The sequence below is a fragment of the Myotis daubentonii genome, chromosome 16 (genome assembly GCF_963259705.1).
Source record: "Myotis daubentonii chromosome 16, mMyoDau2.1, whole genome shotgun sequence".
In the NCBI taxonomy this organism is placed as follows: Eukaryota; Metazoa; Chordata; class Mammalia; order Chiroptera; family Vespertilionidae; genus Myotis; species Myotis daubentonii.
The window spans coordinates 41467073-41485316 of record NC_081855.1 but is presented as its reverse complement, the minus strand read 5'-3'; the positions used below and the strand labels follow the sequence as shown (position 1 = coordinate 41485316).

The following is an 18244-nucleotide window of genomic DNA, read 5'->3' as shown; positions in this document are numbered from 1 at the left end:
TCCAGTACTCTTACAAGTTTAAACACTGCATTTATTTTAAAAAAGAATTAATTCTTATTGCTTAGACTTTTTATTAGCTAAATGAAGAGGCTCATACAGGTAAGGTACTTGTTGAAGCGGAGTACTTTACTTCATCTCGCAGTGCTAATCCTGTGAAGTTGTCCCTTCTAGCTGCATATTCCCCAACATTGGCCAGCCCTGGTACCACACAGCAGCTCAGAGCACTGCGATATATACTCATGTCATGGGCATCATACCACTCGTCGGTCTTTTCATCATAGCACTCAACATTAAAGGTGGTGGTAAAGCCATTAAAGCCGCCCACCACAAACAAGAGGTCGTCTACCACCTCGATGCCGAAATTGCTACGAGGATTAAACATAGTGGGGATCGTGCGCCAAGTGTTAGCCACTGGGCTGTAGGCTTCTGCACTCCTAAGTCGATTAGCTCCATCAAAGCCGCCTACCTGTGGACAGCAACGGGAACATGATTTACTGTTAGCCACTGATTCTGTTCACCCAGGTGGCCCTCTAAGGGGAGGACTAGTGACTTCATACCTCCCTCCTCCACTGTCTTCCATGGAACAAAACCTTTTCAAAAGCTTACCGGTGGTTGTATAATAGAAAATGGAGGGGAATCATTTTTGTTGTGGTACACAATAAACTCACCGCATATACGTGTTCTCCATAAGCAATTACGCCTATTCCACTCCTCCTGCTTCTCATGGGTGCTATGACTGTCCACTGATTACTCTCAGTGTTGTACACTTCTGCTGTGAACAGGCATTCATTTCCATTGAACCCACCACATATGTAGACCTGTGTGAAGACAGTTCAAGATTATTAAAGTAGTTACCTCTGGAGTATGGAAAGGTATGTATATGGTATGTGGGGGGCACTTTTATACCAGTCTGTGTACTCTGAGTTTCTTTTTTTAAGTTGGTTTTAGAGCGAGAGGATGGAGGGAGGGAGAGAAGCATCCACCCGCTGCTCCACCCATTCATGCACTCGTTGCTTGACCCTTGTATGTGCCCAGAACCCTGGCACGTCGGGACAATGCTACAGCCAGCCGAGCCCCTAGCCAGGGCACTCTGAGTTTCTTTTTCCACATGTACATCTATTGCTTTTTTTTTTATTTTTACTTTTTTTGTGGTTATACTCTCAGAGTTTATTACAGTGAAAGGATACAAATAAAAACTCAGCCAGGGGAAGAGACTCATGGGTCAGAATAAGTAAGAAAAGATAGTTTCAAAGGGTCACTTAGTCATTTGGTGGAGTTTGAACTGCCAAGATACTGCCATTTCCGTTTCCCATCCACCCCCCAAAAGGAAGAGCGTTATTCCTGGCCTTGTTTGCTTTCACATCCCGGCCCTCCTCCCTCCCCACCGCCCACCCCCCACACCTAATTTTTTACCTTTCCGTAGAGTGTTGTGGCACTCGCGTCACTCCTCTGTTCGTGCATGGGGGCAATGAGTGTCCATTGATTGGTCTCTGGCTCGTAACGTTCAGCAGTGTTGAGACGCACGTAGCCATCAAATCCTCCCATGGCATAGATGAAATTGCTGAGGACTGTCACGCTGACATAGCAACGTCTGGAGTGCATCGGCGCTACCTGGTGCCAAGTTTTCTTGACTGGGTCAAAACGTTTAACACTATTGAAATAGTCGACACTGTCGAACCCCCCAATGATATAGACGTAGCCTTTCAAATAGGCTGCCCCGTGGTAGGCACGGGGACTTTCTTCTTCACAAGTGACATTCACCCATCTGTCTGCCCGAGCATCATATGCCTCAATGGCATTGGTGGGGCTCCCACCACTCCAGCCACCAATTGCAAATAGGATGGCATAGGGTAGGCGGGGCCTGGTGAGTGGGTTGGTGAAGTCGGAATTAGAGGGTCCATTCATGTTTAGGTCATACATGGCTTTTAGGGCATTAATGATGACTGGCTTGCATTCCTCACTGTCTTTGACATAGTCATTCATCTTAACATTGTTCATGAAGTACTCGGCATGCATTAGGGCCAGGCGAACCTAAGGAGGAAATGCAGCAAGTCATTTAAAGTGAGGTGAGGAGGCCTGAAAAACCCCTCAGCCCCTTGGCTTACAGCCTGCCTTTGAATTGCAGTGGGGCCGTATTTTGTTTTGTTTTGAAATTTACAACTTAAATACTTTAAATATCTGTTTTTAAGAGGTGGTATACATTTGGATCCTGAGAATGAGCTAGAAAATGATCAGCAAGCTAGCTCATTCCTTGACCACCAGACTATGCTACTAGACCAAAAAAAAAAGTTGAAGTAATTTTTCTGTGAATGAATATCTGTCTCTGTATGTAAAATAACACAAATTAACATCAAATGGCTACAACTCCAGTTTCTCTCTTGGGTTTGGGGAAACTCAGAATGGACAAAGGTAAAAAGAAGACTCTAGAATTCTTTTGAAGGCCTTGCCCTCTCCTTCCCCCACAGCCAGGGAGAATTTTGGTCAAAGACTAAAACTGGGGGGTGGAGGGGTGGCAAAATGCCCTGGCTGGTGTGGCTCTGTTGGTTGGAGCATCGTTCCGTACACCAAACGGGGGTTGGTTCGATTCCCGGTCAGGGCGTACACCCAGATTGCAGATTCTATCCCCAGTCGTTGTGTGAGCAGGAGGCAACCGAAACATTGATGTTTCTCTCCCTTCCTCTCTCTAAAAAAGAAAAATAAATATAATAAAAGAATATAACTGGGGCCAAAACCGGTTTGGCTCAGTGGATAGAGCGTCGGCCTGCGGACTGAAAGGGCCCAGGTTCGATTCCGGTCAAGGGCATGTACCTGGGTTGTGGGCACATCCCCAGTAGGAGGTGTGCAGGAGGCAGCTGATCGATGTTTCTCTCATCGATGTTTCTAACTATCTCCCTTCCTCTCTGTAAAAAATCAATAAAATATATTTAAAAAAAGAAAAGAATATAACTGGGATAAAAGGAACTAGCCATGCCAAGGGTAAAGAAAATTGCAAGATTCCAGAAACAAGTAGGAGATGCCTTCTCTACAAATATATGTAAATACAGCCCTGGAATCTGTCACACATCTGAATATAGCTCTTAGGACAACCCCACTGGGATCAATGAATCAAAAGCCGTCAATTAAGCATCCTACAAAAAAATAATTAAACTTGACCTTGGGGAGCAAAACTGAAATATGCTGCTTCCTATTTTGGGAGTCATGAGCAATCCATTTTAAAATGGCCTCAAATACAGCGTCTTCTTGTTTGACGTTTAGCTCATCTTTCTCAATGATATCCTTCAGTTCAGTGACTGAGAGCTCCAAAAACTCGGCCGAGACTTTCACCATCTCCTCGAAGTTGTGCAGTATGAACATGTAGGCCTTCTGCCTGAGTTCCGGGCAGTAGTAGTAGTCTGTGAACTTGCAGATGCCGATACAATTATCCAGACACAGCTCTGACTTGAGGAACTCACAGCAACCCCTCACGATGCCCATGATGTTAAATTGGTCCGCAGCAGCCAGCAGCTTCTCCACGTTGTCAGGTGTGATAGGGACGGTCCTGGTATACGCATATTCAATAATTAGTTTCATCATGTCGGGGGAGATGCCAGGAATGTTGTATACCTTCTTTTCAGTGTTGTTCCAGCCACTTGTAAACAAAGCTCTGGAAAAAGGGGGGGAACGAGCCATCACTGAAACATTTCTCTCCAGTTTGCCATGTTCTCCCCACTATGTGGTGTTGAGAGTTTGGACACTTTCCAAAGAGTGCATTGAAAATAAGTGGGCGGGAGGAAGGAGAGGGGCAGGGCGGGCTGCCTTACACAGCGGGCGAGAGAACCTTCCCAAGAGCTTTGATTTTGGTCACTCTTATCCTCAGGATAACGATATCCTTTTCCCATTTTGTGGGTGGAAAAATTGGGATCTAGAGCTAGGTGTAAGACCCAGGTCTCTTCTGTCTCAACCCCATTGCCCACCAAATGCAAGTAATCTTCAACACATAGCCATAATCTAATCAATTCTATCGCTACCTCCTTGGTCCAAACCACCACGGTCTCTTGCCTAGATTGGGAGTGACCGCCTAACTGATTGGCTCTTGACACCTCCAGAATTTAGTCTTATCTAAACCACCAGTGTTCCTCTTAAAACCTTCCATTGACTTCCCTTCTTAGAGTAAAATACAAAGTCCTTCAGGGGCATTATTATCTACCGAAGTCCCGTGAGATCTGGGCCAGTCACGGCTCTCTGACGGTATTTCCTCCCGCCTTCCCCCTCTGTTTCGGCCCTGTTGGCCTTGCCTTCCTTGACTACATCAGAGGCTTCCACCTTTGGGCTCTACCTGCTGTTCCTTCTGCCTGGAATTCTGCCCAGATCTCTCTCTCTCTCTCTCTCTCTCTCTCTCCTTCATCCCCTTGCAGTCTTTGCTCAAATGTAACTTTGTCAGCAAAGTGATAACCCCATTTAAAATTGCCATCCACGCTACCTACCTTTTTTTCCCTTAGCACTTACAATCTGATATGTAGTTTGTTTATTTAAGGCCTCTTCCCCCTACCAGAAGGTGAGCTTCATGAGAAGGAGCGTTTACCTCTTTACTCATTGTTTTATTTCCAATACCCACTATAGCGCTGGTCGCAAAACAGGCACTAAATAAATAATTATTGAATAAATAAGTGACTGCTATTCCACTCTGTAGCTAGGGACTGGACAAGACAGAATTCCCGTCCATAATATATTGTGCTTCCTTTTTCTAGGCGGTCTCAGGGACTATGGGCTTAAAGATAAAATTCTCTAGAGCGGGGGTCTGTAAATACAGCCTCCTTTTTGTACTGCCCGCGAGGTAAGAATGCTGTTTACATTTTTAAGTGGGGTAAAAATGAAACTCAAATGTCAGTGTCCTTTCATTTAGTATCGTCTATGGCTGCTTTCCCACTATAGAGGCAGAGTGGAGTAGTTGCATGTGACAGAGACTATATGGCCTGCGAAGCTTAAAGTACATGCAGCTGGTCTTTTTATAGACCCTGCTGTCCATCACCACGAGAATTTTTAGCAACAGGTGGGACACATGTATCATATCTTGATTGGAATTGATGACTCAGACATTTTCAGCTCATGAACAAAATAGCCCTTCCATTTCCTGGGTTACAATGGTTTGGACACAAACCACGCACACACCCCTTTTTTCTCCTGATAAATATTTATGTGGTTCTTCCCCTGCATCCATCCCCCTTCCCACCCCCTCAGTCCTTGATAACTTATCACCCTGTTCAAGCTCGTCTCTACGGGATAGGGGGACAGGGGGATAGGGGTGGCTGAAGTGGCATTATTATCTAGGTTTAAGTAGGAAACCCCGTATGGATGCTCAACTTTCCCAAAGGTTGGTTAGAGTGAGAAAGGGGAAAAGCAGCGGACCCACCAAGAGTTGGTTGAAATCCAATGGAAAATCAGGGGGAAGGGAATCTGGCCCTAGTTGTGCCTCTTCAGATGACAGAGGAGCCAGGCTCCCGGAGCCCCGTGCATGGGCAGTGTCCCTATAAGACGGTGGGGTGGGAACCATGAAATGAACCACTTCTGAAATGCACCCAATTCCCCCTCAGGCTGAGCCCGGCAGCCCTGCTGTACCTAAAGTAGGAACTGCAGCTACAGAGGATGTTCTTGTGGGCATTGAACTCAAAGCCATTGACCTTGATGACCACGTCGCAGAGCTTGCCCTCCAGCCTCAGCTCGTTGAAGATCTCACAGGTCATCGCACTCATCTTCCTCTCCATGTGAGGTTGGTGGAAACGTGTGGAGGCCGCCTTGTTCTCCATCTCCATGGCACCCTGGGACCAGCCGAGGGAGGCTGTTCTCCGAGGGTGTCGGGGAGGGTTGTGGGGGGCTCCTTCAGCCAGCTGTCGCTCCTTTTCCCTACTACATCTTTCATGTAGGGTCCATCAGGCAGCCCAAGTTCCAGAATCCTGGGCCTGAGTGAGATCACTCTCAGGATTGTGCTCTCAGGTTCTGGAATTCTCTCCAATGGGAAACCAGAGAAGAGGGTCTGGCCCTAGCGGTGCCTCTTCAGATGAGGAAGGACCCAGGCTACGGGAGCCCAGCGCTTCAGCAGTGTCCCCAAACTTAAGCTGGTGGGGTGGGGAACGTGAAATGAGCCAAGACGTCTGAAATGCGCCCAGTTCCCCCTTAGGCTTAGTCGGGCAACCCTATGACGTCTAAAGTCCCTGTCCTTGACTACCACCTACCTAGCCCTAACCCTAACCCTGGGGAGGCCCACCCTGGGGTGTGGGGGGTTAGCACCCACCTAACCCCCCCCCCCCGCCCACCACCACCACACTACCAGCTGACGATCACCCCACACCAGCATCCATGACCTGTACCCAGAGCAGGACCATGACCACCAACACCATGTACGAGTTTTTATTAGTTCTGGTTCCTGTTGCCCACTTGGCATCCCTGGGGCATCCCTCCATCTGCCTCCTTCCACAGCTCCACACTGGCCCCCCCAGGCACCGCGTTCATGGAAACCAGGCCAGAGGAGGCAGGAGGGAGAGGCAACATTGATGAGCCTGTCATTCTGGCCCAGCTGTCCAGGCCCCTCCTGCGCTCTGGACACGAGATAGACCCTCAGCGTCTTCTGTGGGGCGCGGGCCCAGAAACGCACCCGCGGTGGGGCTCCTTCCGCCCCCTCCATCCTGCGGCCCTTTCCTCTGCAAACGAAGCCCGAAGCCACCACGCTTGCAGGGGTTTTGCTCTAGAAAGAGTGGCACCCAGTCACCCCAACCCCTTGGGACCGTCACCCTCCTCCACACAGAGCCCCCACCAGGGTCTTCCCCGGCGCGGGGCGCAGCGCCCAGGCCCGCCGGCCCCCCGGCCCCGCCCGCTGCGATCCCCGGGCCCGGGGCGGGGACGAGCCTGCGCAGTGCGGCGGCGGGGCGGGCGCCCGGCGCAGGGCCGGTGCGGCTGCGGCTGCGAGCACCATGGCGGAGGAGGTGAGGCGGGAGGGACCGGCCCGCGAGGCGCGGGCCCCGACCCCCCGGGCGCGCCGAGGCCTCCAGCGGGGCGCCCGGGTCCGCCCCGGCCAGTAGGCGCCCCCAGCCCGGCCGGAGCCCCCGCTCCCCTCGGGCCCCCGCGGTGCCGGGGTCAGCCGTTCTCTCGGGTCTCGGGACAGGTGAGCCCCCTGATGAAGGCCACGGTGCTGATGCGGCAGCCCGGGCGGGTGCAGGAGATCGTGGGCGCCCTCCGCAGGGGCGGGCGAGACCGCCTACAGGTACCGCCGGGCGAGGTGGGGCCGGCGCGGGGGGCGGGGTGCGGGAGGGGGGCTGGGGGGCGTCCTGCCCGTGTGCCTTCCCGCGTGGTTGCGGCACCTGCAAGCCCTCAGCCCCGAGAAACGACCCGGTTGGTTCGCCTGTTTGGGGAAGAGCCCACCTGCCCGAACATTCTCTGTAAGGTCGTGCTGCTTCCTCTGATGAGACAGAAGGCACCCACAGCAGGCCCTGGGGCTCCTTCTCCACACCAGCCCAGCCCAGCGGGCTCCCCGGGACATTGCGGATGTGGAGATGGGTCCTAAAGGAAGGGCCTAGGACCCTGAGATGGGTGCTATTGAAAGAGCCAAAGGGATCGTGATTCTTCAGCACCCCCCGCCCCCCCCCCCCCCAGGGTGGGCCTCCCCAGGGTTAGCGCCGGACCGCCTGGGATTAGTCCTTCTCTCCCCTGGTAGCCCGCCCTGACCCCCCCCCCCCCCCCCCAGGGCCTTGCCCATAGTCTGGACGCTGAGCCCTGGGACTTTCATCCTCCTCCTCCAGGCTGACGGCTGGGCTGACGGCTGACGCAGGGCCGCACCAGGAGGAGCCCATCTAGGCATCATCTCTCTTTTCATTTTAGGTCATTTCTGATTTTGACAGGACCTTGAGCAGGTTTGCCTATAATGGAAAGCCATGCCCTTCTTCCTACAGTAAGTCACGCACTAGCTTGCTTTGTTGGGCTTGACACGACGGTGGCTCCTAAGGGGCGAGTGAAGGGAGCTTTGTGTTTTTGCAGATATCCTGGATAACAGCAAGATCATCAGTGAGGAGTGCCGGGAGAAGGTGAGCGAAGCATGCCCCTTCGTCACTCAGGATCGCTGTCCCCTGTTACTTCACATGGCTCTTGCTTAGGACCAAAGAGTCCAGAATAGAGACCTAGAAGATTAAGTGAAAATTTTTTCTTGTTCTTTCTTGCTCAGGCGGACCTAGTTTTGATACACTGGGATAGCTTTTCCTTGTTGGCCACGACATATTGTTACTGGCAGGGCCAGCCGAGAGTGTGTGGGTTCTTGACTTAGTGCAGGAAAAATTGCACAACACGAGTGCAGGTGGATTTTAAGGACGTTTATTAAAGCGGGAACAGTGAAACAAGGAGGGGCTGGGGAAATGAGCCTAGACTGGGCTGCTTGGCTCACAAAGAAGTCAGAGAAAAGGGGGCCTTGGGGCTTTGCCCGGGATGAACTGCTGCTGCCCATTGCTGCCCTGGTTGCAAGAAGGGGGAGGGAGGGCGGGAGTGGCAGCCTGAGGGCTCCTGGCACTGGGCCCTTTTATCTCTCTCTTATAGGCAGGAATCTTAGGGAGGGTGTCAGCAGAATATTCATCACTTTTCTGGGTGTGCTCCTTCAGGGTCGGGCCTCCACTGATGGGTCAGTGTCAGGCAGGGCGCCTGTTCATTGCAGCTGGTCCTGGTGTCCCCCCGCCTGGTTTTGCTGCTTTTCTGGGTCTGGAGCTGAAATATAACTGAGGCCTAGATGTTATCTCTAGGGAGGCCACCTTCTGTTTCTGCTGTCAATTGCTCTTCAGTTTGTTCAGCTGCCTGTTCCCTATTCCACTTGTCCTGGCTTCCTGGCCTGTCTCAGTATGACAGTTGATAGTTGGCGTATGGACGTGATGCTCACTGTTAGCTAGAGAGTTTACAAGAGACTTCGATGTTTGTTATTTAACCCCACAACTTCAAGAGGGGACTAGAACCGTTATTGTCTCCACCTGACAGATGAGAAAGCAGGTTTGGAGACTAGAGCAACGTACCCAAGGACACACAGCAGGACACAGAGCTTGGCTTCCCGTAGATCAGATTCTGTCCCAGATTCTTCCCACTACATTTTGCTCTCTCCTTGGTAATCATTTTCTTGGTAAGGCACCCGGTGTTGAGGAAGACATCTGAATTACTGTCAGTATACAGTCACTCCCCTTTCCATAAGATACATACAGATATTCTAAAGCGATCCCTCTGTAGCTTTGGGGTTCATTTTCTTCCGTCCCATGTTCTTCCTGTCAGGGTCCTCTCTGCCAGAGCAGAGCCGTGCTAATGGCACGTTTCTCTGTAGGTTTGAGCTCTTTCTGCTGAAGAGCTACGTCATTTAGTTCCCCTACTGTATGGAATTCACCAAATCGCACACGAAGTAGTCTGTCGGTCTGTCGTATCGATTAGCTCTCCCAGTACTCTGTCAGGATTAAGATGGGCCGTAGAGCCAGCCGGTGTGACTCAGCTGGTTGCGCACCATGCCATGCACCAAGAGGTCACTGGTTTGATTCCGGTTAAGGCACATGCCCAGGTTGTGGGCTTGCTCCCAGGAGGGGTCATGCAGGAGGCAGCTGATCAATGTTTCTCTCTCATTGATGTTTTCCTCTCTCTTTCTCTAAAAAAAAAAAAAAAATCAATCAGAACATATTTTCTAAAGTATATTAACAATTATTGGTTGTTTATCTGAAATTCATGAAAAAACAAAACAAAAGCTGGGCAGTGGATTATAGATTGTTCTTATATTTCTTTTTTTTTTTTAAATATATTTTATTGATTTTTTACAGAGAGGAAGGGAGAGAGAGATAGAGAGTTAGAAACATCGATCAGCTGCCTCCTGCACACTCCCTACTGGGGATGTGCCCGCAACCCAGGTACATGCCCTTGACCGGAATCGAACCTGGGACCCTTGAGTCCGCAGGCCGACGTTCTATCCACTGAGCCAAACCGGTTTCAGCTATATTTCTTTTTTTAAAAAAAATATTTTATTGATCTTTTACAGAGAGGAAGGGAGAAGGATAAAGAGTTAGAAACATCGATCAGCTGCCTCCTGCACACCCCCTACTGGGGATGTGCCCGCAACCAAGGTACATGCCCTTGACCGGAATTGAACCTGGGACCCTTGAGTCCGCAGGCCGACGTTCTATCCACTGAGCCAAACCGGTTAGGGCTTATTCTTATATTTCTAAAACCTGTCTTTTGGGATGCCACTTTTAGTTTAAGGTAGGTTTTGGCTCCACCACTGGTAGCTTTTAGCAAGTCACTTTTTTTCTTAATCTTCACCTTAGGACAGTGATGGCGAACCTATGACACGCGTGTCAGAGGTGACACACAAACTCATTTTTTTGGTTGATTTTTCTTTGTTAAATGGCATTTAAATATATAAAATAAATATGAAAAATATAAGTCTTTGTTTTACTATGGTTGCAAATATCAAAAAATTTCTATATGTGACACGGCACCAGAGTTAAGTTAGGGTTTTTCAAAATGCTGACATGCTGAGCTCAAAAGGTTCACCATCACTGCCTTAGGACATGCTTAGAGAGAGGAAGAGGAGAGAAAGATACAGTACGTCGATGTGAGAGAAAAACATTTGTTGGTTGCCTTACATATGTGCCCTGATAGAGATACAGATTCTACAGAGAAACTGACCAGGGGTCGAACCCACAGCCCAGGTATGTGCCCTGACTGGTAATCAAACCGGCAACCTTTCGGTGCACAGGATTGTACCCAACCAACTGAGCCACTCTGGCTGGGCTAGCAAGTCACTTTTTTTGGTTCCTTGAATACCTGATTTATCAGCTTCCAGGAAGCTGCGTCCACTAGGTTTGATTGTCCTCTCTTGGATAAAGAAGCTGGAGAAAACTAAATTTTTTGGTGTTGATGGCTCTTGAAAAAATTAATAAAGCAAAGTTTATATATGAAATCTTTTTCTTCTTTTTTTTGGTTAATCCTCACCCAAGGATATTTTTTCCCATTGATTTTCAGAGAGAATGGAAGGGAGGGGGAGAGAGAAATATTGATGTGAGAAAGACAATTGATTGGTTGCTACCAGCACATGCCCTGACCGGGGTCAGGGATCCAGCCTGCAACCAAGGCACCTGCTCTTGACCAGAATTGAACCCATGACCCTTCAATCTACGGGCCGACACTCCAACCACTGAGCAAAACCAACGAGGGCAGCGGTTGCCAACCAGTGGTCCGTGCGGTCCAAAAGGTTGACCGCTGTGCTAGGGCATTTATTTAATTATTATTTTTTAAAATATATTTTTATTGATTCCAGAGAGACAGAGAGAGGGAGAGAGATAGAAACATCAATGATGAGGGAGAATCATTGGCTGCATCCTGCACACCCCATACTGGGGATTGAACCTGCAACCCAGGCACGTGCCCTTGAATGGAATTGAACCCAGGACCCTTCAGTCTGCAGGCCGAAACTCTATCCACTGAGCCAGATCTGTCAGGGCAGGAGCTTTCTGTCTTGGTCAGTGTGCGATCTTTGCATTTAAATATATATATATATATATATATATATATATATATATATATATATATATATATGATATATAAAATATATATAATCTTTGCATTTAAATATATATATATACACACACACACATATACACACACATACACACACATATATACATATATATATATATATATATATACACACACACACATACACACACACACACACATATACATATATATATATATATATATATACACACACATACACACACTTTTTTTTTCATTATTGATTTCAGAGAGGAAGGGAGAGGGAGAGGTAGAAACGTCAATGAGAGAGAATCATGGATCAGCTGCCTCCTACATGCCCCCTACTGGGGATTGAGCCGGCAACCTGGGCATGTGCCCCGACCAGGAATCAAACCGTGACCTCCTGGTTCATAGATCACAGATCAACCACTGAGCCACGCCCACCGGGCTGATTTATCTTCTTGTGCTGAACGGTAGGACTTGGCTGCGGAAAACCTGGGGGACTAATGGCTTTTCTCTTCCTTTGGGTGCCCAGCTGAAAGCGCTGCTTCACCAGTATTACCCAATTGAGATTGACCCACGCCGGACCGCCCAAGAGAAGTCACCTCATATGGTGGAGTGGTGAGTGGTGGTGAAAGCCCCTGGCCCTTGCGGGGGTCTGGTCCAGGAGGGGGCCTGGTTTTCCTGAGCTTTGATGAGATGACAGACTTCCTTACCTTACTGGACGCTTAACTGAATGCCACAGGCCCAACCAGTAGAACAAATTGTCCAGACACACCTGGAGCTGCCTGTGACTGCTGCTGGTGGTGGCCCGCCAAGCGTCCTCGAGGGAGTTAGAAGCCCCTTGGTGTCGGGGAGTAAGTGCTCTGGGGAGATAACCTTCCTATAGAAACCAGTACCACTGGACAGAGCCCCAGTTCTCCAAGGGGCTCCCGGAGGAAGGGGTTCAGAAGAGCTCTGACTTCAGCAGTTAACTCACCTGCCTCTTGTCTCTCACTTATGTTGCTAATTGATTTCTAGAGCTAGGGGACCGGGGAGAGAGTGAGGACATGGATTGGTTATCTTTATTTTTTAAATGTTTTTATTGATTTTTTAATAGGGAGGAAGGGAGAGGGAGAGAGAGAGAGAAACGTCAATGAGAGAGACACATCTGTCGGCTGCCTCCTGCACACCTACCGGGGATGGAGCCTACAATCCAGGCATGTGCCCTGACTGGGAATCGAACCCAGAACCTCTTGGTCCATGGACGATGCTCAATCTACTGAGCCACGCCAGCCAGGCTCCATTGGTTATTTTCTGTACATACCCTGACCGGGGCTCGAACCCGCAACCTAGGTATGTGCCCTGACCGGGAAACGAAACTGCAGCCGTTAGGTATCCAGGGTGAAGCTCCAGCCAACGGAGCCACGGGGGCCAGGCTCCCTCCTTTAAGGACAGCCAGGGTTCTCCAGGAAATGGTTCTGTGCAAACGGATGAGGCCACCTCCATTGTCAGTCCTTCCAGAGGGGACTCGGCCCTGAAAAGGGAAAAGTCGTTTTACTGATCTGAATTGGGGGTTTGTGGGGTGTTTGTTTCTAGGTGGACCAAAGCACACGACCTCCTGTGTCAGCAGAAGATTCAGAAGTCGCAGATAGCCCAGGTGGTCAGAGAGTCCAACGCAATGCTTAGGTAAGCTGTGTGCTCTGGGGAGCATTTGAAGCTGGTTTGCTCACAAAAGGAGGCTGGGAGAGGGGAGAGGAGTTAGATGCTGGGAGAGTTAGAAGAGACCTGGCGCCATCAAGTGGGGAAGGTTTTGCTTTCCCTCTCTGGCTCTGGCTAAAGAACTTTCTACCCTTGGGTACTGCCTAGGAAGCAGTCTGCCGGTGGTGTATGTGTTGTTCTGAGCTTTGATGAGATGACAGACTTCCTTACCTTACTGGATGCTTAACTGAATGCCACAGGCCCATTTTTTAAATTTTATTTTTACTTATTTACTTTTTAAATATATGTTTATTATTTCAGAGAGGAAGGGAGAGGGAGAGAGAGATAGAAACATCAATGATGACAGAATCATTGATCGGCTGCCTCCTGCACGCCCCACACTGGGAATCGAGTCCACACCTGGGCATGTGTCCTGACCGGGAATCTAACCGGCAACTTTTCCAAGCATGGGACGATGCCCGATCAGCTGAGCCACACAACCAGGGCCGTGCCATTTTATATAAGGGACTTGAGCAGCCTTGGATGTTGGTATCTATGGGGGTCTTAGAACCAATCCCCCGAATGTTTTGGGGGCATCACAAGTTGTACGTGGATTTTCTGTTGCACAGGGGTCAGCACCTCTTACCCCTGTGTTATTCAGCGTTCAATTGTAGTACAGAAACAAAAACAAAAATATATGAGCCTGTTCATATGACGTTCAGGGACAGGCAAAGCTAATCGGTGATATGAAGTCAAAATAGGGAAGGATGGCGTTGACTGGGAGGAACAGGAGGGAACATTGATCGATCTGGTTGGTAATTACATGGGTGTATACATAGGTCAATATTAATTGAGCTGAACCCTTTAGTGCACGTTAACCACTTTATGTATTTTATACCTCAATTGAAAATTTTTTTAATCTAAAATTATATAACCCAAATAGAAAATTATATAACCCAAATAGAGCAGCAACAGAGGCAGTGCCCTTTCAGAATCCCTTCATCTCTTTCCAGGGAGGGATACAAGGCGTTCTTCAACACCCTCTACCAAAATAACATCCCCCTCTTCATCTTTTCCGCGGGCATTGGTGATATCCTGGAGGAAATTATCCGGCAGATGAAAGTGTTTCACCCCAACATCCACATTGTGTCTAACTACATGGATTTTGACGAAGATGTGAGCCAAATCTCTTTTGTGCTGGGAATGGACATGGGGTGGGAACTACCAGCCAGGGCACTTCACCCTGAACAGTAACCCCAGCCTGGGAGGAGAGGGAGCGGAAGGCGTGCTGGCTTCTGTGTCCTCGGGCAGCATTTATCCATTTATTTATGCCTCTAAAGACCCTTACTTTTATTTATTTTTATTTTTTTTAATTAAATATTTATTGTTCAGATTATTACATTTGTTCCTCTTTTTTCCCCCCATAGCTCCCCTCCTCCCAGTTCCCACCCCACCCTCCGCCCTCACTCCCCACCCACTGTCCTCATCCATAGGTGCACGATTTTTGTCCAGTCTCTTCCCGCATCCCCCCCCATCTTCACCCCCCCCCAAGCATAGTCAGTCCATTCCCTTTCTATGTCCCTGATTCTTTTGAAGGACCTGCTCTTTGGTGTTTGGCCAACAGCTCTCTGCCCTGGGGTCAGCCAGGCCCCATGTCACTGTCACGGCCATGCGCCCTCCTGGCTACTCCAGGGCTTGGACTTCAGCTTGTTTTTCTAGGGCCCGAGGTGGGCTGCTCCGATTCACCCTGTTCTAACTTTTTCCCCTTAAAACCAGCGGCCGGAATCTCCATGCCTTTGAACTGTGGTTAGGACGTGGCCCGCAGCGAAGGCTTGGCACGCACGTGGCCTGAGCAGTGCTTGTGTCACAGGCTTCATGCTTCCACCGGAGTAGGTGACCAGCAATATTCGATGGCTCCTGATCGTTTAAAAGTTTAAACCAGGGATTATAAACGTTATAACCTGCAGCTTGATGGGCTATACGACCTCTGTGGCAACTACCCCGCTCCGCTGTGCGGAAGAGCAGCCACAGAAAGATGTAAACCAATGGGCATGGCTGTGTGCCAGTAACACTTCCTTTACGAAAATAGGCCAAGTTTGACCCCCAGGCTCCACACTGCCGACTCCTAGCTTAGACTCCAGTGAGGTTTTGGTGTTTTCTGGGGCTTTCAGAATTCCCTTGTCTCTGTGACAGAGGCCGTGGTGAACTGGCGCTGGCCGGGTCCCCGTAGCCCTCCTGTCGGTCTCTCTTCTTGGTCCTTTAGGGTTTCCTACAGGGATTCAAGGGCCAGCTCATACACACATACAACAAGAACAGCTCCGTGTGCAAGGACTCCAGTTACTTCCAGCAGCTGCAGGGCAAAACCAACGTCGTCCTGCTGGGGGACACCATGGGGGACCTCACCATGGCCGACGGGGTCCCGGGTGTGGAGAACATTCTGAAGATCGGCTTCCTGAATGACAAGGTGGGTCGGGGCCAGGGCGTCCTCCTGCGTGGCCTGCTGCCCCTTCCGTTCCCGTGAACGTGCTTATCGAGCCGAGCACCTCTGTGTGCTGCTCAGTGCACTCGGTATTGGAGGGACAGGGGTAAGACCCAGGCATGTTCTTCAGAAGATTCCGAATCTCGTAGGGAAACGAGATGCCCAGCGATGAACGAGTTCAGAGGCAGGGTAATGCCAGGATTTCACTGGAGCCCCCACTGGCTGAGTGCTCACCATGTGCAGGGACATGAACCCATTCAGTCCTCACAGCAGCCTTTGGGGTAGTGACTGTTAGACCATTTTGCAGGTGAGGAAACAGGCGAGGAGGGTAAGTAACTGGCCCAGGTGACAGTTGAGGAAGTGGCAGGGCTGATTGCCGTCCTCCTAAATCATACCTGTCAGGCATCATGGAGACGGCAGATGTCCGGGTTTTAGGATGTGGGTTCCCAATGTAGAGAAGAAAGATACTAGAACAGAGGCCGACGGGTGAAAACAGGATGGTCATCGAGGGCCACAGCGTGGTTTTGGATGGAAGGCCCCTAGTCCTTACCCTCAGCCAGCACGTGCCCGAGTTCCCCGTATGCTGGAGCCTGTGGAAATCCAATCCCCGTAGATTAGAGGTAACATCTGGCTTTTAAATTTTAATCCTTGTTACTGCCCTCTTGACCCCAGAGTTTATTGTGGCCGCCTGTGCCCATTGCCATCTGTGTCTCCAAAAGGCAGGCCCTGTGACCTTGAACTCCTCTAGGGGATCTGTGGCTTGAACGCACGCCTCCCCCAACTCCAGGTGCCTGAGAGGCAGCGGCAGTGGGCAGAAGGCGGGGCGTTTCAGGGACCCTCGTCTCCCCTCCCCGGCAGGTGGAGGAGCAGCGGGAGCGCTACATGGCCTCCTATGACATTGTGCTGGAGAAGGACGAGACGCTGGACGTGGTCAACGGGCTGCTGCAGCACATCCTGCACCAGGGGGACTGGGTGGAGATGCAGGGCTCCTGAGTGCGCAGGCGCGGCCTGTCTGCAGGCGGAGACACGGAGGGGGCCTCCGTGGGGGCTGCTCTGCGGTGAGCCTGGTGTGTACAGAGGGCAGCTCAGGGCGCCCACAAGCTGCTGGGTCCTCGCCCTTCCCTCCCCTTTCCCTGGCACATTCCTGTGAGTCCTCCAAGGCCGGAGGGAGGCCCTGGCAGGTGGGAGGCAGCTAAAGCCACTTCCAGCAGCTTCAGGGCAAAACCAGCCTGAATCGGACCTGCAGGCTGTTTGCATTCCGGGCGTCATTTGGTCCAGGATTCGCTTTTTGGTGTTTTTTTCACAAATGTTTAACATGGGATGCTGTTCTTCAAACAAATCGAATGTGTAAAGTAGATAAAAATAAAAGGAGAAACCAGAGCTGTTCTGATTTCGGGGTTGGGGGGGCAGAGCCTGTACCCTTAGGTCCTGGAGGTGCAGGAGCCTTCCAGAAGCCGCTAGGGATCCACAGAACACGATTTGGAAACCACTGAATGAGCCGCGAAGACCCTCTGAGCACAGCCTGAACGTGTCTGTGGGGGTCAGGGTGTGTCTCTGACCTGGAGTGGTTTGACTTTATTCTGATGCAACTGTTAAACTGGAGATTCAGTTGGGTTTGGCCAAGCCTGTGTGCAGAGCCCCTTTAGAAGTCCCCACAGGGATCCGTTCGGGTGTCGATTTTCCCTGATGACGTTGATTCCTTCCTTCCTCCTCTTGGGGGTCCAGGGCCACTAAAATGGATGATGTAAGCGGGGGGGGGGGGGTTGGGACCGGGGACCCGAAGGGAGAAGTCGCTCTGTGGCAGAGTAACTCGAAGTGGTTTATGGTCTGTTGTCTTGTCTTGTTGGGTGTTCTTCCAGGGTTTTTTTCCCTTCTCCCCTCCCTGTTGACTTGATCAAGAGCTAGCTGAGCCCGGCCAGCATGGCTCAGTGGTTGAGCATCAACCTATGAACCGGGAGGTCATGGTTCAAGTCTGGTCAGGCCTGGCTTGCGGCTCGATCCCCAGTAGGGGGGCAGTCGGAGGCAGCCAGAGTCTCTCTCATCAATGTTTCTCTCTCTCCCTCTTCCTTCCTCTCTAAAGTCAATAAAAATATTTTTTAAAAAGGAACGAATTGAATTCTCTCTGGGGTACCTTTTGAAGAAATTGTAGACCAACCACCTTAGCTGGTGTTTTCTTAGCCTGCTCTCGGAGAAGTTCGGTCCCTCGCCCTTCCCGTGGGTGCCTGGCTGTTGGAAACACGTTTACCTGCGATCTGAAGGGGAAAGTCTTGGGACTGTGTGTGAATCCTGCTGTGGTACCTCCTGTGCGCCGTTAAACCTCAGTGACCCAGCAGGCCCAGTTTGCAGGTGGCCAAGAAAGGGCCAGTGACTTGCCCATTCCCCGTAGTGAGGGGCTAGAGCGAGGGTAGGGTGTTCCTGGCCAGAGCTGGGCCTGCATCCTGCTGCCCACACATGGGCCCCGTTAGGTTTGGGGGAGGAGAGGGTCTCGTCTAAGGCTGAGTCCGTAGCCAGGGCAGACCCTGAGGTGCCTCCGGGATGCTCTGGGACAGGGAGTGGCCATGGGGAGAGGTCACG

General features: G+C 50.5%; 2 protein-coding genes across 3 annotated transcripts; one reads left to right on the top strand and one right to left on the bottom strand.

Moving 5' to 3' along the window:
- Nucleotides 1-91: 91 nt before the first annotated feature.
- On the bottom strand, nucleotides 92-5789 carry KLHL10 (kelch like family member 10). The gene is made up of 5 exons (XM_059670134.1): nucleotides 5596-5789; nucleotides 3154-3643; nucleotides 1414-2031; nucleotides 669-818; nucleotides 92-466 (listed from the first exon to the last, which is right to left on the bottom strand). The coding sequence occupies exons 1-5, from the start codon at nucleotides 5787-5789 to the stop codon at nucleotides 92-94; spliced, it is 1827 nt and encodes a 608-aa protein (XP_059526117.1).
- Nucleotides 5790-6878: 1089 nt separating this feature from the next.
- On the top strand, nucleotides 6879-17050 carry NT5C3B (5'-nucleotidase, cytosolic IIIB). Of its 2 annotated transcripts, none has more exons than XM_059670132.1 (9): nucleotides 6879-6956; nucleotides 7136-7234; nucleotides 7849-7918; nucleotides 8005-8051; nucleotides 12047-12132; nucleotides 13090-13179; nucleotides 14205-14367; nucleotides 15455-15655; nucleotides 16458-17050. In XM_059670132.1, exons 1-9 carry the CDS (start codon nucleotides 6945-6947, stop codon nucleotides 16818-16820), a joined length of 1131 nt encoding a protein of 376 aa, XP_059526115.1. In that variant the 5' UTR covers nucleotides 6879-6944; the 3' UTR covers nucleotides 16821-17050. The 2 variants fall into 2 exon arrangements, with proteins under 2 accessions (XP_059526115.1, XP_059526116.1); XM_059670133.1 differs by having other exon boundaries at nucleotides 6884-6956; nucleotides 16529-16806.
- Nucleotides 17051-18244: the final 1194 nt, after the last annotated feature.